Below are 25,200 nucleotides of genomic sequence, written 5' to 3' on the forward strand. Positions count from 1 at the left end.
CAGCTATTGTGAAGCGATTAGCACTTTGTATGGAAACAATATTGGATTAAAATGTTAAAGCAATGTCCACACACATATATAGCAATAAGGTAATAAAAATAAGAATATATAAGATTGCAGTATGTAGAAAGGGTATCATTTCATTACCAGTTCGGTAATAATCGTTGATGTTTCACTGGTAATATGATCACTGAATATATTTTGGGATACATTACGCTATTATTGTTGTGATTATTATGATCATTTATGTTGAACAAGTATACTTAAGATTCTTTAACTTTTGCTACTTATTTTGTGTGTACAGTTTTGTGATAATTAATAATATTAAGAAAAGGAATTGAAAGAATTTTAAACTAAATATAAAAGTGGTATATACAATGTCAGAATATTTCTTTGTTGAATGGCTTGAAATATGTAGGAAGTATAAGACTGTTTCCTATGTCCAGAAATATTTATTTTGCTGAACTAGGTGATTTACAGTCAGATTATTCAATATTGTTTTGAGAATATTATTTTATTAAGTATTGTCTGCTTAAAAGTGTTTTGTTAATGCTAAAGTTGTATATATAGATTTGTGTAAAAAAAAGCCTGATAATAAGGTATCATATGTACAGCTGTCAAAAAAAAAAAGTGGCCGCACTCGTGAACAGCGAATATTTTCAAAGTCCACTTCGGGTCGCGGCGATGTTACACGAAGCAGTTGTACAAGCAGTTCCCGAACTATGATAGTGTTCCATGTCTGCGACTCGTAGGCCAGCGGTAGAGTGCTTGTTTAATGATTCAAAGGTTGTGGGTTCGGGCCTTTTTCAAGTTTTCATTTTATTTTTTAACCGTTTTTAGCAATGTAAATGCTATTCAAATTATCATTTATATTCAGTTATCGTTCTTTATGGATATCACGTTATTTATATTTTGTTATCGTTCTTTAGAGATATGAATAAAATTCAAGTCATCATTTGTATTCTGTTATCGTTTTATAACGATATGAACAACAATTATTATTATTGTATCTCCAATGGTGGTTAGCCCTATTTTACATATGTATGTTAGGGCTATAGTTTCATACACAAAAAAGATAAGCATAAAGAGAAATAGGAAAGAAAATTAAATTAGCTTACGCGATGTTAACAAAACATAAACAAACCGTAAATTAGGCATTGCGATTGCAAAATAAATATCAGATATCAACTTGAAACATACAAAAACATTAACAACACACATACGTAACACTTCTATAACACAAATACGCAGCTTTCCGTACCATACATCATAAATTAATACACAATAGTCACACAAACACAATCAAACTATAATTACGACATTGCGACGACATCAAGCATCACATAACTGACTCACATACATAACAAATCAAGCATCCGTTACAACACATACACTTCAACATAGCAACCACACTTTTAAAAGTTACAAATTTGGCTCCAAGAAGAATAAATAGGACACTCGCTAATATGTTTTCGCGGGATATCAGCCGAGTTAAGATTTTGGAATGCTCCAAGCTTTCGACTGCTATCTCTGCAGCCATCTTCAGGGAAGTGATGTCCGAACAGAAAGTCGAAAGGTTATATAGATGTGGCTGTCGACTTTCTGTTCGGACATCACTTCCCTGAAGATGGCTGCAGAGATAGCAGTCGAAAGCTTGGAGCATTCCAAAATCTTAACTCGGCTGATATCCCGCGAAAACATATCAGCGAACCAACGCCGAGAAAGCCTCAAATCATACATAAATAGGACACTGTTACTAATTACTATTCTTCTACAATTTCTTAAATACATCTGTAATAAATCTGTGAAATTCCGATTTGAATAATATTCATGTTTTTTATATTGTTATCGTTCTTTAGCGATGTATATAATATTCAAGTTATCATTTATATTCTGTTTTTATTCATTAGCATTATAAAATAATATTCAAGTTATTTATATTGTTATTGTTCTTTCGCAATATAAATAATCTGTATTTTATGTAAGTAATTATTATAACACAAATAACCATCTTTCTTTGTAAAACAGGTTATTTTATTTAGATAATTAAATAAGTATTATATAATATCTTATATTAATTAAACAAACCGATATTTATCATTTATATTCTGTTATCGTTCTTTAGTGATACTATATAAATAATATTCAAGTTAATTATATTGTAATCGTTCTTTAGCGATATAAATAAAATAAATTTAATATTAGGTTTGGAAAAATCCAGTTGCATAATACTGCTGTTAGTTTTTCTTTTTGTATTATTACATTATACTATCTTGAACCACAATAAAATGAAAAGGAATAACGAGGAATTGAACCTGAGACGTTGACATCTAAATTTCGACGTTCGTCCGCTGAGCGACGAAGGCAAAAGTGTGGAAACATTTTCGAAAAAATTGGCCCAATCACACTCTAAGATTTTCAGATGATTCGTAGAAGCTAGTCCAGGATGCGGGGGGCAAAGGCTAATTGAGATTTCCCGGTCTCTAATCGGGTCAAACATCCTGATAGAATTAATATTTAACCCTTGCCGTGACTTTCGGTGAAGTCCGGAGGGCCCAATTAGTCAAATCCAGTCTCCTCATCTCCACGCTTGGGTCCCCTGGAATTTAATAAGATGCGAAAGAGATAGTGGTATGCGGAAAGCAACGGGATGTTACCGCATTTAGGCCTATCCTTCCCAAGAAAAACTGCAAACATGAACAAAGGAAGCTTTTAATAGAAGAAGAAGGATCTTCTGCGGACCTCTGGAAAAAGAACTAAGGAAGAGACTAGTGAAGTGCTTTGTGTGGAGTGTGGCATTGTATGGGGAAGGAACATGGACATTACGACGAAATGGAGAGAAACGAATTGAAGCATTTGAAATGTGGATGTGGTGAAGAACGGTGCGTGTGAAGTGGACAGACAGAATAAGAAATAAAATTGTGTTTGAAAAAGTGAGTGAAGAAAGAATGATGCTGAAACTGATTAGAAAGAGAAAAAGGAATTGGTTGGATCTCTGGTTGAAAAGAATAATAGACGACATTAGGATATGTGGATCATATGCGGAGACTAAGAGGAAGGCAGAAAATAGGAAAGATTGGAGATTGCTGGGTTTGCAATGAAAGACCTGCCCATGGACAGAACACTTATGTATGTGGGTATGTTCAGAATGCCTGGAATATCGTGTCTAAGAACAGTCACTATTTGCAAAGACTAGTCGATTCCATGCCCACCCGACTGCAAGATGATCGAGATAAGAGGAAGATAGACTAAATATTGAATTGTGGCTTTTTGTTTTGTTTTTTGAACGCTTAATTGTTTGAATGTTTTAAGGCCGACGCCAGTAAATTTGTTTTGTTTATGCCACGAAAGATATTTTTATTGAGAATAAAATCTTTTTTCTTTCCATTTGCAGCCACAATATCATAATGATAAAGTCATGGCATAATATATTAATGAACCAGATGTTAATTACTAAAATAATCGTAAAAGAGAAAGGAGCCATTATGTATAGTTTGTCTCTCTCAAAAACATAACAAAAAAGAACATAAAAAGCACGAGATTGTAGTCGAACGCAGAACCTCGTGAATAAAAGGCCTGAACGCTACCATTACGCTATCGAATCACGATTCGATTCGATTTCAGAGTTACTTTGTACTGCTATAAAATTTGCATGATAACATTGATTCTATTATAAGCATTTAAATTTAATTATAAATTGTAGATTCGGGCAGCAAAGGCTTTCTTGGGGCAGCAAAGGCTTTTATCCTCTATTAATATGAACACCCTTCAGCCTGTCTCTCTCAACAACAAAATAATTCCTTTCAGTGCTACTGTAAAAAAACCTCGGCATCTATTTCGACTCTAATATGAACTGGAATACGCAAATCAGACATATCTGTAGAAAAGTTTTCTCTATCATACATTCTTTGAAACGCCTGAAAAATTTACGTCCTACTAACTCAAATTCTAGTACAGACCCTTGTAATGCCTCACTTTGACTATTGTGATGTTTTATATAGCGACCTAAGTGCTGAACTTTCTCAAAAACTTCAACGTGTACATAATGTCTGCGTCCGATTTATTTTCAATATCCGCCGACATGATCATTATCGGAATATTTTCTACGACTCTCCTGGCTCCGCTTGCAAGATCGACGTTTAGTACATTCTCTTTGCCTGCTATATCGAATTATGCATGATTCCACACGCAACTACCTTGCCTCTCGGTTTAACTCCTAGCTTCACATTATAATCGTAATACACGTTCACAGCACAATCGGTTGCTATCAATACCACGTCATCAGACATCTCTGTACTCAAGTTCTTTCTCAATAGCCATGGCCCGTTCCTGGAATTCGCTGTCGCTGGAAATCAGGGGTAGTCTTAGTCCTTAGTTGTTTAAAATTAGGTTGTTTACAAATATTTTAAATCCACAGAATTAGTTTTTTTAGGTATAATTTTTATTTATTATTATTATTATTATTATTATTATTATTATTATTATTATTATTATTTTATACAGTCATTACAGTCATGTAACCCGTGCTGTGCTGATCATACTAATTGTACTATTCCTTTAGTTGTGAGATTGTATTCATGTGTATTAATTCTTTTTTTAAGTTAATACTTGTATACTAGAATGTGTTTTCCTGTTAGTGATTATGTAGTCAGTGTCTTTTTTATTATATATATTTTATTATTATTATTATTTTTTTAAGTTAATACTGATTGTGTATTTGTATTCAATCTCTCTTTATTACTTTATTATTTTTATTATTATTTAAGTTAATATTTGTATACCGGTATGTATTTTTCTGTATGTGATTTGATCCTGGTTGAGTGGAAGAGAAGGCCTGATGGCCTTAACTCTGCCAGGGAAAATAAAACTATTATTATAAATATAATTAATTCGTTTATTAAATAACATGAGAATATTATTACGTAAAATTAATATAAAATGTAACTACTAGATCTACTACAGACACACTTTAAGTTTATATTATTTATTTATTATTTTTCTAATAATTATTACATAACATAATATATACAGAAAAAACTTTAGCCCCTGAAAGAGGAGAACTCGTGCTCAGGGGCGGATTCCTGAATTGAAATTAATAAGTATACAATACAATTTGTCTTATGTCTACTATGCAATTATAGTATATAAATTTAAATTTACAATTTTTCAATTTTTAGAAAATCCATACATAACTTTTTAAATTTAATACTAGAACTATTAGAATTGACAAGATTAGGATATTTAAATATAAATTTGTTATATATTCTTGGGCCTAAATTACTACTATGATTAAATACTGTAACAGTGTTGCATTTTGGTTCAAACAATCTTAAAGAATTCATACCTTTTGTTTCATAACTATGAGAATACAATTCAAAATTATTTCGATTTTTATGTATGAATTTTATTAATACAATATAATAAATCTGTCTTAAACGCTCGAATCCTGCCTTCGATAATCATTGACGTTTCGAATATCTGAAAGTGAAAGATATCGAGGGAAGAATTGAATATAACATGTTCCAGCAAGCAGAATACGTCAATATGGCCCAATTCCATGAGTGTTGCCTTCGATCTGGTATGTCGTAGAGACTTAGATCATATGGTCTGTCATAGCCTGAATCCAACGTTTTTCTTGGCCTGCCCAGGTTGTGACGTTCTAATGATAGTGTCGCTATCATTTTAATGGAACTATTTGCTTTATGAAAAAACATGTCAAAAATTGTATTGTTTTAATATTAGTAGCAGGCTATAACACGAGTGCAATAATAATTATGATTATAAATATTAATAGTGTATATATTAAAACAAATACCCTTTCGGAACATACTTCAGGAGCCAAGTTCTAACTGCTGTGTCAATAGAAATATTTGCACTCAAGAACATTTTCATGGTATCTGTCACAAATTCCGTTTTCTCTTATATGAATTTTTAGGCTTTCATGGTGACTTGAGATTAGAATTAGGCTTTTGGGTAATACACCGTGTTCTGGAACTTGGTTCAGTCCTCAGGATTAGTCTGGCGTAACGAGCCCTAGAGTGTAGGCTACTTTTATGGTCTTACCCCAATAATGAAACCTGTATGTAGTTCCGAAACGTTGGAAATGTCAAGTTCCAGGACATGGTGGATTACCAAAAAGCCTAATTCTAATCCTTTTTTTTTTGTCTTTCTCCTGACGATCGAACGAACCTTCGTTTGATGATTGTTTAATAGGAGCTACACTTTTTTCTTTAAGACGTACATTCTCTTTATTTTTCAAATAATGTTTACATACTATGTCCCGTTTCTCCCAATCTGTTCGCACATTACAAAATTTACACATTAAAATATTAGTCTCGGATACATAAAGATCCTCACTAGCAAATTCTTTAGCTGCGGAATGAAGTGTAACTGTCGACGTTCCAACCATCTTTACAACTGAATATTGGAAAAAGTTCCTAAAATAGCAACATCCTTGACCTTACTATAACACCAGCAAACAAAAGTAACCTTTCAGATGGTCAGTATGTTTTTCCTCTCTGCCACGTGTCAATGACCGGGTTTGGAATGGGGCAATATCAAGCTCCGCAACAAAAATTTAAACCAAGCTCCGCAAAAAAAAAAAAAGTCTATCTTGTATCAAAGTGCGCAACTATCTCCCTTCATCAGTTACCCCACTCTTTCCCATCAACAGTAAGCAAATTCCCTTCACACTTCAGAGTAAACAAATTAGTAATGTCAATATTGTGTAAGGTGCTCTGTTCTAGACATGGATTAGCAGCATATGCCTTTATGTCGATAGAAAAAATAAAAATTATGGTTTATTTAACGACGCTCGCAAACACAGAGGTTATAATAGCGTCGCCGGTGTGCCGAAATTTTGTCCCGCAGGAGTTTTTTTTATATGCCAGTAAATCTACTGACATGAGCATGTAGCATTTAAACACATTTAAATGCCATCGACCTGGGCGGTGATCGAACTCGCAACCTCGAGCATAGAAGGCCAGCGCTATACTAACTACGCTACCGAGGCATGTCGATCAACGTTGGCGGTTTAAAAATTGCTTACTGCTGATGTTAACAACAATCAGGACAAAATCCATCGTACTCCTAAATATTGTAGCCTTATTACGTGCTTTCTATGGTAGAGCTGTTGTAATTGTTGTAGATATTGTTTTCTCTCTCTATATTTAAGGTTAAAATTTTTTCTTTGTAAGTGATATCGCTTTTCATTTTAATACAAACATCTACCTGTACCAGTCGACCTGGTTGGCGAGTTGGTATAGCGCTGGCCTTCTATGCCCAAGGTTGCGGGTTCGATCCTGGGCCAGGTCGATGGCATTTAAGTGTGCTTAAATGCGACAGGCTCATGTCAGTAGATTTACTGCCATGTAAAAGAACTTCTGCGGGACAAAATTCCGGCACATCCGGCGACGCTGATATAACCTCTGCAGTTGCGAGCGTCGTTAAATAAAACATAACATTTTAACATTCTACCTGTACCAGCTCGAAGAAAAAATGCAAATTATCTGTAATAAACTCTTATATTTTTGAGTGTTTGATTAAAATTAAATATATTCGGATGTGGACTAATAAAATGCTTCTTAAAATATGCATGTGTTTTTGATACTGCCGCTATCAAAAGATTCTGATGTCCACAATGAGAGAGGAAATGCTGAATTTGTGGGGCTAAACAGGTTTCTCTTCTGATTAATTTTGAAGGTCTGTCGAACAAGTAGTCTTCTTCACTGGCTTTGCGTTTCTCCGCATTTGAAATCATCTGACGGTGTACAGCTACATCTTGCTATTTTCGATATTGTTACAGACGTAATCGAAAAGAAAAACAACTTTCTTTTTAATGAACGATTTGCCGCTTTTATCGCTAATGCGAAAATCTGTGGTCTCTATCGTGGTTCTTGTCTTTGTCATGGCCCTTGCTGTCTTTGTCATATATCATTCTACATTCATCGTTTCCTCATTTTATAAGTGACTTTTGTGTGACAGATACTTTCATAAAATATTAAACATATATGTAAACACGTATACTAGTGATACGTAGACAACTGGTAACATTTTGCACTGCTGCGTACATTTGAGGAAGATTGCAACAAAAATGTGGGTTGGGTGAAAATACGCATGCGCGGCTAGACATCTTCCTGAATGGTTACGTCTATAAAATTGACGTTTGAAACAAGTCCGGGAAAAACGTCCGTCAGTAGCAGCCGACATGCTGCAGACGGAGCTGTGTTTGGCGCTGGTTGTGCTTCTGGCAGTGGTCTGTCCTGGTGAGCGATTACGATTCACTTTCGTATATTCTCATTATACGAGTACAGACAAGTTCTGTGGTACACTAAAAAATATTTTGTGAGATTTTTAAGGAAAATATTCTAGGCCTAGTAGACTATACAAAATATATTACTTACTCTTTGTGTACATTCTCATTATGCGAATTTAGGGACAATTCTGTGATGTCCTACAAAATATTTTGTGAAATAGTGAGTAGGAAATACAGGGACATCATTTTTTTTATTAACATTTCTAATATTAACCTGGCTGTACCTTTGGATTAACGGCTGAGAACCGGAAACACCGTTTGCTACCCAGTTCCACGGCTGGAGTTCGATGGTACTGACGTATAATACAAACAAATCACTTTACTAGGTATAGGAGGAAAGAAAAGTAGTTCATCCATTTACGTAAACTAGGAAATATCGCGATTTTCAGTTTGATCATTTCATTATAGGTTTTTGTTCAATAAAAATACAGTGCTGTATTAACAATAAATGTTTTTACTCACGAACTGAGCTATCCATTCGGACTATTCATTATGCAGTGTATATTATACTGTCTACAGCACATTAGCGTAATATATAGAGAATGAAGTTAAATTGAAAAATAATCATAATATGGATATTTAAACACATTTTTGAAAATGGTGGCCGTTCATTTCGATACAGGCTTCAGTCCTTCTGTACATATTATCGCACTATAGATTATTGTATCTAATTCCAATTACCAGTTTCAGCCTTTGTACTAGTAACTCATGTTGAAATAATTCTGTACCTACTCTATAAAAGAGTACCTTACTTATTGTAAATTCAATCTTTACTTCTGCCCAATCCGAAAAGATAAAATTACTCAGAAATGCTATCTACTTACTCTCCGTTCAAGTGGTTATGTAACAGGGTCGTAGAAAGGAGGGAAATCACGTGACAGTTAATTACTTAACGAGGCCCTTTTATTTAAGTTATTTTAAACAGATGTATAATATTACGTAGACGTCCAATTCTTAACAGAAATTAATGTTTTCAGAAAAGAGCTAAGACAGCCCAGACACTAGCATGTACAAAGGGGCGAGCAGAAGCGAGTGGAAGAAACCGCAATGCGACGAAGGCAAACGGACGACAGTACCTGTGCGAAAATATGATTCAATATTGAAAGCTCTTTCGTCACTGGAAAACGCGAACATATTTCTGGAACGTACTATACTCACTAACTCAGTACTGCTTACTATGAATGCATACGCAGTCTTGGTTCTGTATGGAGAACGGTTGGAAGTTTACTAGTAGAGGGGATGGGAGTGAAGTATATTAAAAAATTCAGGTGTAATAAAAATTAAAGTAAAAATAAAATGATGTCCCTGTATGTTTTCATAGAGCTGAAGATATGGCGTCAATAATTGCGTTAGATTGGTTGTTCAATATATTAGGCTATGTTACTTTGTTTAGTCAGTTTATCTTCCCTTACGCAGATTAGAGAAAGTATTACTTGTGATGAAATTAGGGCTCGATTTGGAGATTTTCACGAGAATGCACATTTATTATACCCTCATGAAGTCCTTCAATTGTGAATAATTAAGAAAATGTTATTCCCATCCAATACTTAGAGGTTAAATTATATCTGGTATGTCTGCTTTAGTCCTAAAAAACATTTCATTTGAAGCCATTAGGTAAAAGTAAGAAATAGCTGTTTTCCAAGACCCTTAATTCCTCGCAAATGAATAATCGGAAAATAAAGCTATTACAATTTTACTGAACAGGAGGCAACTACCAACGTTATCCTATAAAAACTTTCCCATATTAAGCTATGATAGATACGAGGGTGAGATGGAAAGTGTTGGCGGAATGTTAGAGAGAAACGGGATTGCCCGGAGAAAAATCCTCTGCAACGTCTGTTTGTCCACCACAAATATCATCACGACCTAACCGGAGATCGAACCCGGGCCGCCTGGATGGAAAACCAGAGGTCTAGTACTTTAGACACAGTGCTTACTGAGTTTAAGAATATCAAAGACATGAGTGGCATTTGAACGGCGAAGGTGGGCAATTAATTTTCCGTGCTATTTTGCGAAAAGTAAAATGAAGTCTCTTTCAAACACTATTTATTTCTCCGTTCAAGATGTTTTCGACGATCGAATAGTTAAATTCATAGGTTGTTAGGTTCAAAGCTGACTTAGGATGATAAAAATTGTCAACGTTTTTCAAAATAGAAATAAGCAAAGCTGAAACGTACGTGTGGTAGTTTTGCGTAAAGTAATACAATTCTTTTCATTGAGTATGAGGAGTATAGGTAAAATCGACCCATTTTTTAAACTGTCAAGATTCAACTAGTAGGCCTAACCATTCATGCCTCTTTTCCTAACCGAGAAGGCAAAGAATTTCACCTTACAGATCCCTCCAACACAGAAATGAAATTTTTTACTTTGCTAGACTAGCAGAGATTACGAAGTTCTTCATAGACAATCACATCTGAAGATGTTACCAATCAAACGACCGACCGACCAAGCGACCTACCGACCGAACGATCAACCGACCGGCCGATCGACCACCAACCGACGAACAACTGACCAACGGTTTGGCTAACCGAACAATCAAGCGACCGACCAAACAACCAATTGACCGATCGACCAACCAACCGCCCGCCTGACCGACCGACCAACCAACCAACAGAATAACCAACCGACCGATCAACCAACCAACGACCGACTGACCAACCAATCGAATAATTAAAAAAGAAATAATTCTTTAAAAATAAATAAATAAATAACACAAGATGATGAATTGGTCAAATCCACAGTAACAATGTTCCCCCTTGATGTTTTCTTACATAAGATGAAAGGAATAATGAAGCGTTATGGATCACATCAACTTTCTATTTTTGTGGAAAATGTGCTCCCAGGACTGCAATCGCTTCTCGCCACAATGATTAAAAAAATCTGGCAGAATCATCAGGGTCGCTTCGATAAGAGAATTAGTGACTGTGGAAAGGGTGCCTTTATACGCGCGGGTGAATCTCTGTAATGGATATTTCTTAACTTCTCCTCGAGCGGTGGAAAGTTACATTCGCTTCCAGAATAAACTGTTGATTACTAAGTAACCAGCAATATCTATTCGTATCTCTATAGCAACGGTGATCAAAACTGGAACGGCTTTGGTAAAGGTGCGTCCAGACTTGCAACAGAACATCGTAGCGCAAGCGCGCTGCGATCCTATCTGGACAGCGAACGATACTTCGCAACATCGGCGCGTAGCGTGAGCCCGCAACCTGAGCGTTACGGACCGAGGGGCGCTGAGTTGCACCACTTATCGTTTATTCCAAGGAAAAATCAAAGGATCCAGAGCGTTGAAGTTGCAGTAAGTGTGGACGTGCATGGAAGCTGGACGTGTAACACCCATTCGTGCCGCATGTGTGGCTACAGTGCTAGTGCACTGGCCTTCCATGAAGACGGTCCGGGTTCGGTCTGCGTGGAATGTATGATGGTAAAATAGACGTTGCATAAGGGTTTTCTCGGGGTACTCTGTTTCCCTCTTTCATTCCAACACTTCACTTCTCCTTCATTTCATCTCTCGGAACAACTGGATAAGGCGGACCGCACAGCTGCACCAACTATGCTCGCCACTAGTGACCTGGCCGTACCGAAATAAGACAATCGAAATTTCGCTAGTAAATTCGCGACTATATTCTTTAAGCAATATTTCAAATGCAAGGTTTACGTAGTATAACGGCGGTCTTTTGAATGCACTAGAAGAAAATACAGATTTAGTAAGATATTATATCAGGTTATTACAGCGAAATGAAGGAAAAATATGATGTGCTTTAGGAAATATCACTGAAATCACGAAATCAAATTTCGTGGCAATCGTCGTCAAGCGCTCGCTAGGCTACGTAATTATTACCGCATTGGCATTGTATTTTTGGTTCAGAGAAAATAGCTCGTCTTTACGAAAGAAACGTTCAGCTCCCATAAAATTAATTATTGCTTTCATAACATTGCTTATCAATTTTACGAAAAAAAAATTATCATCAGAACCATGGGCGACTAGAAACATCACTAGCGTCCACCGCTGTGGAGTAAAGGTTAGCTTGCCTGACCGTGCAACGAGCGGGCACGGGTTCAAATCCTGGTTGAGTTTTTTTTTCGGGAGTTTACGTCAACCCATTAAGAGCAATTGCTTGGTAACTTTCGGCACTGGACCCTGGACTCATTTTGCTGTCATTATCACCTTCATAGCATTCAGACGCTAGATAACCATACAGTTGACCGTCTGGGCGCGAAACCAGGTGGCCCGGGTTCGAATTCCTGTCGGGACAAGTTACCTGGTTGAGATTTAGTCCGGGGTTTTCCCTCAACCAATACGGGCAAATGCTGTTTAACTTTCGGTGCTGGACCCCGGACTCATTTCACCGGCATTATCACCTTCATTTCATTCAGACGCTAAATAACCTAGATGTTGATAAAACGTCGTAAAAAACCCACTACAAAAAATACATCACTAGCCAAGCGAAAAGCACATTCGACCATATTGAAACAAAAGAAAATGCGAGCGGGGTTTTAGTTCGTACGTAGTATAGGCTATATGTATTTATTTACACTGCAAGTGGCCAAGCACCCGGTGGCAGTGGTATAGCTCGCGCAAGAAACGATTACCGAAAACCAATGGTGGCGTTGCTGTCTATTTTGACGTGTGTATATAAGCACGCCGAGGGAGGAGAGATGCGAGCCGATGGAAGTACTGTCTCTTCCAAGAAGATGAACGAATGAGGACATCGCTGTGGAAATAAAGAACGTAGCAAGAGAAAAATTCGCTACATATGTTTACGAATGAAATAATAACACCGTGCGATACAAGACACGTATTCACATGCAATGGAACAAAATAAAGTCGTAATGTAACTACCACAACGCTAGACTGATTCTATCGATGTCATTTCTCTTCCGACTGTACTCTTGAATATCATTCAAGTTATCTCATGACCTTTCTTCTCGCCCGCTCTTCCTTATCGCAGTGTTTGATTCGCATTCCTTCCGTCGGTAATCCGTACTTGCGAGACCTATATACACAATATAAACAATACACAATAAAATTATGCAATACAAATACAATAAAATGTCTCCTCTCACATTATTTATCCCCTCATCTAATCCACTCCAACCTTGACGCATTCCTCGGCCTTATGTCGCTTAGCTATCCCCTCATCTAATCCATGAAACCTTTTAACTCGCAATATGTACGCAAAAATAAGTTGCGATGCAAAATGATTCAACCCCTATACTTATGGCAAGTACGGGTTTCCGATGTTAATCTAGGTTCTAAGGGCTTGAGGCTCCAGGTTCTATTCGGGCTCCTCAGTAGATGATGGAACCTTACCTGCAGGGCCAAGGAAGGATAGCCCACCTGTTAGCGTAGGATTAACGTCAATCAATCAATCAATCAATCAATCAATCAATCAATCAATCAATCAATCAATCAATCAATCAATCAATCAATCAATCAATCAATCAACCAACCAACCAACCAACCAACCAACCAATCAATCAATCAATCAATCAATCAATCAATCAGTCAATCAATCAACCAATGAATCAATCAACCAATGAATCAACCCCATTCGTCTGTCTGTGTGGACAGTGAACATGGAATGGACCGAGCAAAACACGTTGCACTTTATGAAATTATACGGAGGTAAAGAAATTTTGTAAAATGTGAAACACAAAGAATTTTAACAAAAGTTTAAGGAACGATGCTTGGGAGCAGCTGGCGCGACCTTCATGTTACGACCGAGCGTTGCGGACCGGGACGCTCAGCGATCCATCGCTTGTCGGTATTTCTGCGTAACAATCGAAGGATCCAGAGCTCTCTAGTTGCAGTATGTGTTAGCGCTGACACAAATACGTTGGTCTGCGCATGCTGGCGTCACACTGGGATGTTAATGATTGCAATTTGAATTTTATTGTTTCCGAGTTATTATTAAATTCAGCAAACCATGCTGCACCAGTACCATGTTCATGCTTTGTACTTATTTATGTTTATTTTATATCCAACTTCATTATTATTATTATTATTATTATTATTATTATTATTATTATTATTCATACGACTATTTTATTGACTCTGATTATTTCCTGATTTATTGTAATATTCAATGAGATCCAAAATTGTAACATCTATGTTAATTCACATTCGGAAACCAAAATCACTGTCCATATACAAAATATTACTGTCAATAATACGAATAATCAGGAAGTATGAAGTTACTGGCATGTAAAAAAATCTCAATAATATATTATTATACTAGCAAGTATAAATAATAATTATTATTTGTATACATACTGCTGATGTCTACACTTCGCTCAAACACACGCCATAATAAATTACTTATAAAAAATTAAATACACGCAAACACTAAAATGTAATTAACACTTCTTAGGAACTCAAAATTGAAGTTACTCTCAATTTCTCAATTGTTAATTGAACATAATTCAATACACCGATACGAAATGAGTTTAAATCACCGCCAATTACGGTGGTCAACTCCCTAGATTTTAACTTATTAAACAATAAAGTACTACAATAATTAGGCATATATATTTCTTCTGTCTGTGACTTTCTATTCTTACAGTTCTGCATTACGTGTATTAAAATCATGACAATTTACTCGCAATATTTTATTATATTCAGTTTCGTCATGCGTAAACAGCATTAAACATTTATAAATAGAAGTATAGGCTATACAAAGAAATACCAAGATTCTGTATTCCTAAAAAAGAAAAAAAATTACAATGTTTTGTACTTTAAATAACAAAATCGTTCTAATAACTCGTTTCTGAGCAATAAAGGCTCTGCGAATATTTACTGCATTTCTCCTTGAAAGGTACCATGGTTAAAATGAGAATAATATATAGATAAGAAAGAATGTACATTCAACGTAGACCTAAGCTGTAAAAATAGAAAAATTCACGGTACTTAGCTTTTTTTAAAATAAAATCAATATAGGCCTACCATTGTAAAGTGTTGTCGACAAAAAATTCAAGAAACCTAATATTATCCACAGATGTAATATAACAATTATTAAAATTGATAGATGAATAGACGGACAGGCAGACAGACAGACATATTTATTCGTTCCATAATATCTTACAGTTGCTTTAGAGTATAGAATAAAGAACATGTCAAATTCTTTCGTTTAAAATATAAAAATGCAAATATGAAATATATACAGAATTAATACCTTAATGACAATAACTATTATACAATAAAATATATTTACCATTTCATAGTATTAAAATATTTACACTACCAATATGTGAAATGTCAAGAATTCATCTACAGAATATAAAGTGTGAGATATTAAGTACGGTAATTTTCCGTTCTACTTTAAATAATGCAGGATTTTGATTATGACTCAATGTCTTGAAGACTACTGAATATTTTTATTGTCATTCAAGGCACTCCCTTTGATACCATGATAAGTTTGATGATGGCGTTTGAAAATCATTATTTCTGCAGGTATTTATACATGTATGGCTAAATTAGTTGGAAAATTTCTTTATTACATTAGAGGAAATTTATTGAAGAGTATAATGTACTGATTTGTTAAAGTCAGAATCTCTAATTAAAAAAAAGAAATTGGTCTATACGATTCTATAGCCTTTGCTGCAACTATTATTCTAATTTCCCTTTTTGTAATAATATATTTTTACTATCCCCAAAATATTATTTCGTAGAACATAATAAAATAAATATAGGCAAATATATTGCCTTTAAGATACTCCTATTTACGAATTGTTGTAACGACCTAATTGAGAAGCATGCTGAGCTACGTTTGGGGGTTATTTCATTAATATAATGGTTGCAGTTTAATGTAGACCTATTATTAATATGCAAACCAATAAATTTGGTTGTTGATGTTTCTAGTAGAGGTATATTGTTGATAGTTGTGTCTCATGTTTCAGAGATTAAATTTGAAGAGGTTTTAAATTGAATTATGTTAGTTTTATTAATGTTTAAAGCTAGTTTATCGGTTGTAAACCAGTCAAAAATTTTAAGGAAAAATGTTTCTGTTTTATATTTGAATGTGGCAAAGTTGCTGTCTGTAATTATGATACTTGTGTCACCTGTTAATAGTATAGGATAATCTGTTCCTTTTATTAAGGGGCCAAGATCATTTATAAAAATTAGAAAAAGAAGAGGTCCTAATAGAGATCTTTGCGTGACCCCTGTATGAACATTTCCCCATGTTGAAGTAGGTTTAAAGGTGTCACTGAATGCGTTGATTTCAACTTTTGTTTTCTGAAATGGAGATATGATTCAAATCACTGTTATGCTATGCCTTTAATAACATAGCATTCTAATTTTTAAAGTAGAATTTTATGATTAATACAATCGAAAGCTTTGGAGAGATCACAAAATATCCCTCCTACTTGTAATTTCCTATTAATTGCTTCCAGAATTTTATCAGTTAAATTAAACGAAGCTTGCTCACTTGATGTATTCTTTCTGAATCCACATTATTGTTCTGAAATGAACATGTTGATGTACTCTTTTATAAACAGAGTGAACAATAAGTATGGAATATTGCTAATAACTTCTTAAATTTTACAAAAAATAAGTTTTATATAAAAAGCTGTTGGAGATAAACCATACAATATGATACCAGTGTTCGAAAAAAGTTAGATATTCAGACATAAAAGGGTGTGACAGTAAAGTTAATTTTTTTTAATGATACTCTATATTAAAATTTACATATTCCGATTCTCCATTAAATGTTATGTTTGAATGCATACAAATTTTACCCACCGAGTTAGTCCTGTGGTAGCAAGTTCTACATCCAGATTAGCCGGTCCGGGTTCGATTCCCGGCGGGGTCAGAAATTTTCATGTAAATAGTGATAGTGATTCGTCCGTCGGGTGGGGACGTTAAGCCTGGCTGCTCTCTTGGTGCTACTCGGCAGAGTAGGCTACGTGCCGACACCGGGTTTCCCCTTCTTCCTTCCTCACCATCCTCACCCATTCCCTATACTACACTTACACATACACTCACCCTAGTAGCCTACAGACATAATTCTTCATAGATACACATCATGCATAACGTGGTCCGCCGAAGTGGTGTGCAATTTGAAAGTGGGCCACAGTCCTGCCATCTATGTGCAGTATGCGGAATCCGAATCACGCAAGTGAAGTGAGTAAGCATTAGATACACAGATAATATTAAAATGGATTTGAGGAAGGTAGGATATGATGGTAGAGACTGGATTAATCTTGCTCAGGATAGGGACCAATGGTGGGCTTAAGTGAGAACGGCAATGAACCTCCGGGTTCCTTAAAAGCCAGTAAGTAAGTAAATAATGTTCCTAGTTCTTTTGATTTTATTAGTCAAGTTTAGAATAAATTGTTAAAGTAAAGTTATTTGGCTTTTAAGATTACTTTGTGTTTCATTTAACTGATAAAATTCTGGAAGCAATTAATAAAAAATTACAAGTAGGAGGGGTATTCTGTGATCTCTCCAAAGCCTTCGTTTGTATTAATCATAAAATTGTACTACAGAAATTAGACCTATTAATTTGCGGTCATTACTATTTCTACTTTAAATACATTGAGTTCTCTTTGTTTTGCATGAGATTCTTATGTCTTGTGTAATCCAATTATTTTTAGATGTTTGAGAATTTTTGTGCTTTACAAGAAAACTTAGTTCAAAGATATTTAAGAATGTATTATGAAACGCATTGAATTTACTATTCATATCTTCATTGACATATACTGATTTCCAGGTTTCATTATTTAATTTAGCTTCAAAGTCCTTTAAAGATTCTTCATTTATGATTCTTAACCTAATTTTAGTCTTGTGTGTTGATTCAGCAATGTTATTGCATATTATTGTACGGTTGCCAGAAGTCGCATCGTCACTGCCACTCTTTCTTGAACTGAATGTGGTGTCCTTCTTTGCAACATTAGGCGCCAGCAAATATTTAAAGTCTTTAGGTGACATTCTGGTAAAATTTTTATAACGTCCACCAACTGTTTTGAACTTCAAGTCAGCCAGAAAATTTGAATCACCACATTTATTTCTACTTGTATATGATATGTAACTATGTTTGCCACCATTCCCTCTGTTTCCGTTTCTTTTTGCACGCAAAATGCAAATAAATATAGGCTGCTGCAACTACGTCCATGATTGAAAGTGGGAGTACCTGAACTGGCGGACGCTGGTAGGTTAGGGCCCAATTTTACCAAACTTCGTTACAATAACTCTAACAGCATGTTAACTAACGTGTTGTTAAAAATTAAACATCCTGTTAGTGTAATAGTGTTTCACCAACTATTTGAGAATGTTTGGTTAGGTAACATGATGTTAAGAGTAATGTAACAGGAATCAAAGAAGCAGTGATTGTATGAAAGTTTACTGAATGTGCCTTTAGTTGGTGTAGTAATTTGTTTTAGCGGGGAATTGTATTTTTTACATTATGGAAGTATTGGAGACTAACATAATTACAACGGAAATCGAGAAAAAGAAAGTGTAAGGAGCAGTAATTTTACCTCCTATGAGAAATATAATTATTTTAGTATATCTAGCAATTATATGAATGTAATTGAACTCAAACGTAGTGATGGAACTTTCATTAGGAAAAAGGAACAAACATGGGTCTCTTTAACCCAATATTTTCAATCGCCATTTGGATGTGAAAACGCAAACTATGAAACAAATCAATGTTATGAAAATATTGAAAGAAATGCTAAGACGGGTCATGCACAAGATACAGTGGAACATTTGAAAACTGACGGTGGTACTTTCACTCTCAAAGTTCATATTTTTACGAAGATTCTTTCAATTATCCAGGATCAAATAGAACCAATAGAAAATGAAAATAATTGTGAAGCTGAATAAGCGTTAACATTATTTTCATACCTTATATATCTAACATATCTTCACACGTTATTAGTCATAATTACATGTGAACTCTTAAATCAGTGAAATGAAGAAATATCGTTTTGAAAATCTGCAATTATATCTGAGTATTAATACGAAAAAATAATAACAGAAATGCTTACGTTAATAAACACATATCTTGTCTTTACTGTGGATGCAGTGCTAATATTAATATGAATCATTTTAGTATTTATGAACATACGAGTATCTATTCTGAATAATTAAAAATGCTGAAGTAGTGATTGCAGTTAATTGTTTTCACTGCAAATATGTTTCGATATAATAATGCGGCGTGTAACATATGTTCTCTGGCAGCCATGATTCACGCTGTAACAGGACGTTAAGGATTTAACTGAGGGAGTATGCTATGTTAATTTAACAGTGGGTTTAACATGATGATAGCAGTAACAACAGTTGATGAAACATCACTTCCGTTAAGTTTTCTGTTAAACTGCCTTAACGTAATGTTAAATATTTAACAAGGGTTGGTGCAACCGGGCCGTCGTGTTGCGGACTTCGGCGCGGGTTTAAAAAGTTCATCCCGCAACGTAAAAGCGCAACCACCGTGCGTAGCATTGCCCTGGCGCGGGTCGTGGTTGCGCTACGGGTTTCGGCGCGCATATCTGTACGAGGCTTTATATGCGAGAGAAGCCTGAGAAATTAAGAGACGGGAGAGAGGTACTTGGCATGAGAACTACAACCAGTGATGGGTCGTGCACATGCTGGACTGATCATTCCGTAACTCATTCTCTATCAACAGCGTCTCTGTAGGTAGAATGTGCTTTGGTAGGATGTGTTTTTATAATCGTGCAGTATATTCATTAATCTCAATAGCTTTATTGCAGAGAAGCAAATAGTTCTGCATTAATGTATGAATAATTTAATAAGAAACAGACCTCATTTGTAAGAGTAGTTGGAAATAAACAAAATCATTTTTGAAACAGATAAATATATGAACTTAGTGTTTGAAACTAAACCTTTTCCTTCAATTATTTTCTGTACATCTCTCAAAGGAGACAAAATTCGTCGGAATGTTAAACACGGCAATTCTCAACTGCGCTGTAAGGTTTGCGTCCGTAAGGTGAGCCTTGCTTTGTGTTTGATAAGTGTAACCATTGAAAAAAAACATTGTTCGCATAAAATAAGACAAAATAATCTAATATCTTAGCAGCAAATGTCTAAAGCACAGAATAACGGAGTTTAATATTTATACACGTTAGAACAAAGGTCTCCAAAAAGCGTATCGTCTTTCGTGCTCTCGATGCTGCCCGCCGAACACGGTGTGCTGTAAGGTTAGAGAAGGGGAAGAGACTCGTACCTCAACAGATGGGAGCGATTAGTGGGGGATCGCGGCAATGGTCTGGCGATGTTTACAAATAATAACATCAAAATATTAAGAAATATCATACGTTTGTATATTATTTTGACATATATGAAGCTGGAGCCCTGTCTGTTGCTATTGACACAAGCCATTTCAAATTCAACCTCTTCTGTTCAATGGTACCTTTCAGTGCCTGGAAAAGATCTTCTCCAGCTGTATTTTGTAATTACATCTACAAGACATTCAGACACAGTAAAATGTTCATTAACTCCTTGGATGAAAATGGATACGTGAGCTTTGTCATTTCTATCTGTGCTTTCGTCCAATGCAAGTGAATAAGCTACAAACTGGTTAATTGTGGTTTCGACTTCAGATTAAATTACATATACAATCTTGAAATTCCTTCTCTGAACTGTAATTGAAAACAATTTAATTTTCTTAAACTTTGACTTTGTTCTGGACACAGTATTTTATTAACGTCCTGTATGCACGATTTTACAAATGATGCTTCTGTAAAGGGCTTCATTGATTTTCCAATATTCCAAGCTAGAACATAGCTAGCAAGAAGCTTTTATTGTTTAAGACTGAGGATACATGTGTGATTTGTGTTTGCATTTTACATTTATCAAAATATTTGTAGGCCTACGCACTTCACCTAAAATTAAACGAAAAAGTATATGTTTGTCATGCGGAACTGAGTGTTTTGTAATATACTGATTATTATGTATAACCAACAGTTATACAGATAGCCCCAAAATAAATTATTTTCACATGTCCAACATGCCTGTAATTGTATTATATTCTTTGCAAAGAGTCGAGTAATGTCATCGCATGTTGAATATTAACACACCCTTAAGAATTTTCGAACAAATTAAGCATCTCACATTCTCCCCACTAACACAAAAATATTTCTCTTCCTGTTCATCCTTGAATGTTCTACGTCCATGATTAGAATACAGTGTGAAACGGCAGAACACTCCGACCAACACAATGATAATGGCAGTCCGCCACTGCTCTTCGTTTGCGCATGAACATTGAGTACAGTACAGATGGGGATGGGTGAGGCGGAGCGCGCTCATTACGTACTGGCTTCGGTTCCGTCCATGGGCTTACTCGCGACTAGGCTTTTGGAGATGTCTGCGTTAGATTTAGAATTAGAGCATTAACATCCCGGTGCAGGCAAGAGCTTCCTGTACAGAGTGGCTTGCAGTTACGAGTGCCTCGTGTCAGCCATCCGTGACACTTTCTCATACAGAATAATAAAATTATAACAACATTTACTGATCAACAAATAATAATAATAATAATAATAATAATAAAATTAATAATAATAATAATAATAATAATAATAATAATAATAATAATAATAATAATAATAATAATAATAATACTTGGTACGTTTGTGTATTCAGTGCGACATTTCTTGCAATGCCTTTTGATGTTGCTTCAAAATACTCTTAATTGAACCTCTGAAAAAAAGGAGAACAAAAGAATTCCTCATCCGATTTGATACGAAACTTTGTCTTCCTGCTTTCAGAGGCAGAGGGTTTGTAGAGCGACATGATTCCGCCACTGCCTATCTTCAGTACATGAATGGGACAGACAGCAATGTAGAGAAAACTCCCTTTACCTATTTGCATATCTGTGATTACACAATACGATACCCGTTTTGGTCACCGCTGTTCTAATAATAAAACTGCAACAAAAATGTTTGACATAATTTCCGCTTTTGCAAAAAATAATTAGTGTTAACATGTATAAATAATTATCCTCAGACCAAAAATAGCATCTTTTAAATTTTTGTTTGTATGTTTGTCTGTCTGTATGTTTGTTACCTTTTTACGCGATAATGACTTAACTGATTTCTATGAAAATTGGTATATACCGACGGCCTCGGTAGCGTAGTCGGTATAGCGATGGCCTTCTGTGCTCGAGGTTGCGGGTTCGATCCCGGCCAATGCTTAAATGCGACAGTCTCATATCAGTAGATTTACTGGCATGTAAAAGAACTCCTGCGGGACAAAATTCCGGCACACGACGACGATATACCCCCGGCAGTTGCGAAAGTCGTTAAATAAACCATAGCTTGAATTTTGAATTTGGTATATACCTAAATTAAGTTTTGTTCCACTTAGAATTTAGGCTATATGACATTCAAAATACTTTCTTTAAAAGGGGTTTATAAGGGGACCTGAATTGAGTAAATCGAAATATCTGGTTTATTATGGATTTTTAGGAGAATGTTGCATATCAAAACTTACTTTAAAAAAAAGTTTTAGAAATGTTTTACTCTACACAAATGTTTGATAGGACTGACATTTAACGATATATATGAGTTTTAAAATAATATGTTTTATGTCAGTGTCTTCTCAGACTAATATAATGAATTGAAAACAAATGACTCTGCGTTTATTTAAGGCGGCCTAGCACAACAAATGTAAGATATTCCTTTAACACTATTTTAATAGGAATATAGTTGTATTCTATGATGGGAATATAGAAACGTTTATCAATATTAATGTATAGTGTTGGTGTGGTTGTATGAAGTAATCTCAGAAACTACTTAACCAATTTGGATAATTCTCTCACCATTCGAAGTGTAGTTTCTCTAGATGGGGCATATGCTATACGCCATTACGGCCATTACCGTAACTCCTGAGTGAATCGAAGACTGAGCACAAATGAGCCATAAGGCAGGATTGAAACAGATATCTATCGAAATATTGTATTATTTAGTTATTAGTATAGATTACGTATTTAAGTAAGCCACAATAATGTATAGGCCTACTTAATATTTATTTGGTCCACTTGAAAACTAATTTTATACATTTCATTTACTTTTGTCCAAAAATGCACTACATGTGGAGTAAAAATTGGTATTTTATCGTTGAGCTCATTGGAGCCAAGTCATTTTACAAAGTGTCACGAACATAGGCGGAGTTATGGGGTTGCATGGGGGGCACTGCCCCTCAAACTTGTCTCGATTTTTTTCTATCAACGTTAGAAAATATTGAATTCAAAAGATCTTTTTTATTTTGTTTATGATTAAGGTTCTGTGCTTAAATTCAGATCATGTGTTTGGACTGCAACATTTATTTTCAGTTTCTGAATGTATAAGAATTGCTATACCTCATTTGAGGAATGGAAGCACTGTAATGTTTCTTTTGTAACAGCCTGTACTCATGTGTTAGAAGTCTGCAGGTGTTCAGGCCGCCACTTGGAGATATATGAATAACATACTGCACAACAATGTAGAAAAAAGAAAAGTGATCCTGGTATAATGTGTAAACTTGAAGATGAGATTAATTAAAATAATTAGAGTTTACAATTCATATGATATCTTCAGGAAGGTAAGCTTCATATAAAAAATTGTCTGTTAGCACAGTTCAAGTCCCATACAACTCGGTCCGAAACATCGCTGATGTGGATGTAACACTGTAAGAAACATGCCCTCGAAAATACCTTTATTAAATAATCATATTCCGATATACTGTACCACGATCAAGCTATAATGGGAGGAGGGAGATAAATGATGTCCCCGATAACCCCGTTATATGGGGATTCTATGCTTTTGCTTTGCCTCCCACAAAGAAACGATTCTCCCTCTCCGCCTATGTGAAAGTTTCAATCTTCTAAATTTTTGTAATGTTCTCTAGAAATAATTCTTCCAATGTTCGTTTTGCTGGAAGGTGTCCTCATAATGAACTCTATACTGTTTTCGCTGTAAGAAAAATCCTAATGTAAACATAAGCACGGGGCTGTCATATCCGTGATTGGCTCCCAGTCGAAACACTCACATGACGCAGGAAAATATAGTTCATATTTGGAAACCATAATCTTGTATTATTTGAAAATAAAAATTGAATTCTAGTTGTTAAATACGATAAAACATGTAACTTTACTCATATGTAAAACGCTATGTACTGTAAAAGAAATGTTACTTTTATATTTTGTTATGTACTATGAACGCGGATGAATACCAACAGTAATGCCGAGGTAGTTTGTTCTTGTAACAAGCTGGCGTCACTCGAGCTCGTAGTTGTTTACTTAAGCACATGGTACTGAAGTACGGCTTCTGCATCCTCGGTGTGTGTGGTTGTTAAACATAAGAGTGGAAACCCTCTCAAAAGCAGAGAAAAACAAACATCCTTAAATGTATATAAAAGTTAAGTGAGTTGAATCCAACACTATCTATTCAGAGCAAGTTAATCAGACCGCATGTTCCAGCTGGAAGGGATAACTGACGCTGTTGTGGACCGTCTCGTCATAAATCCTGCGGACGATCTTTGATCGGCAGCGATTGACCTTACACCAAAGATTAAAATAATTTACAGTCATTATAAAGTATATGTTTCTTAAGCAAACAAATGCATAGTAGCGAGTTTAGGCCTACATGACGAGTAACGGGAAATGTTTAACATGAAACAGAATGTACAACAGTAGGCGGGAACACGTACTGAAAATCTATGGCGCCAAACAGCGGCCAATGAAGCCTCACTTCAGTCACGTGCTATTGTGCTACTTTTTTTTCTGTTTATTTCTATTATTGTATTTGTATTCCTGGTGTTGTGGAAGAGAAGGCCTGATGGCCTTAACTACACCAGAATAAATAAATAAATAAATAAATAAATAAATAAATAAATAAATAAATAAATAAATAAATAAATAAATAAATAAATAAACAAATAAATTGTT

The 25,200-nt window shown here is 35.2% G+C and overlaps 1 protein-coding gene across 1 annotated transcript in view; it reads left to right on the forward strand.

The window, feature by feature from the left end:
* The first annotated feature begins 8,184 nt into the window (after positions 1-8,184).
* The window catches only part of LOC138696222 (mast/stem cell growth factor receptor-related protein Kit-like), a 222,736-nt gene continuing 205,720 nt past the window's right edge, over positions 8,185-25,200 (forward strand). Inside the window, exon 1 of the mRNA XM_069820880.1 lies at positions 8,185-8,264. Within this exon, the coding sequence (XP_069676981.1) occupies positions 8,207-8,264 (58 nt within the window). The 5' untranslated portion in view covers positions 8,185-8,206. The remainder of the gene's footprint in view (positions 8,265-25,200) is intronic.

Source organism: Periplaneta americana, chromosome 3 (genome assembly GCF_040183065.1).
Source record: "Periplaneta americana isolate PAMFEO1 chromosome 3, P.americana_PAMFEO1_priV1, whole genome shotgun sequence".
NCBI classification, from domain to species: domain Eukaryota; kingdom Metazoa; phylum Arthropoda; class Insecta; order Blattodea; family Blattidae; genus Periplaneta; species Periplaneta americana.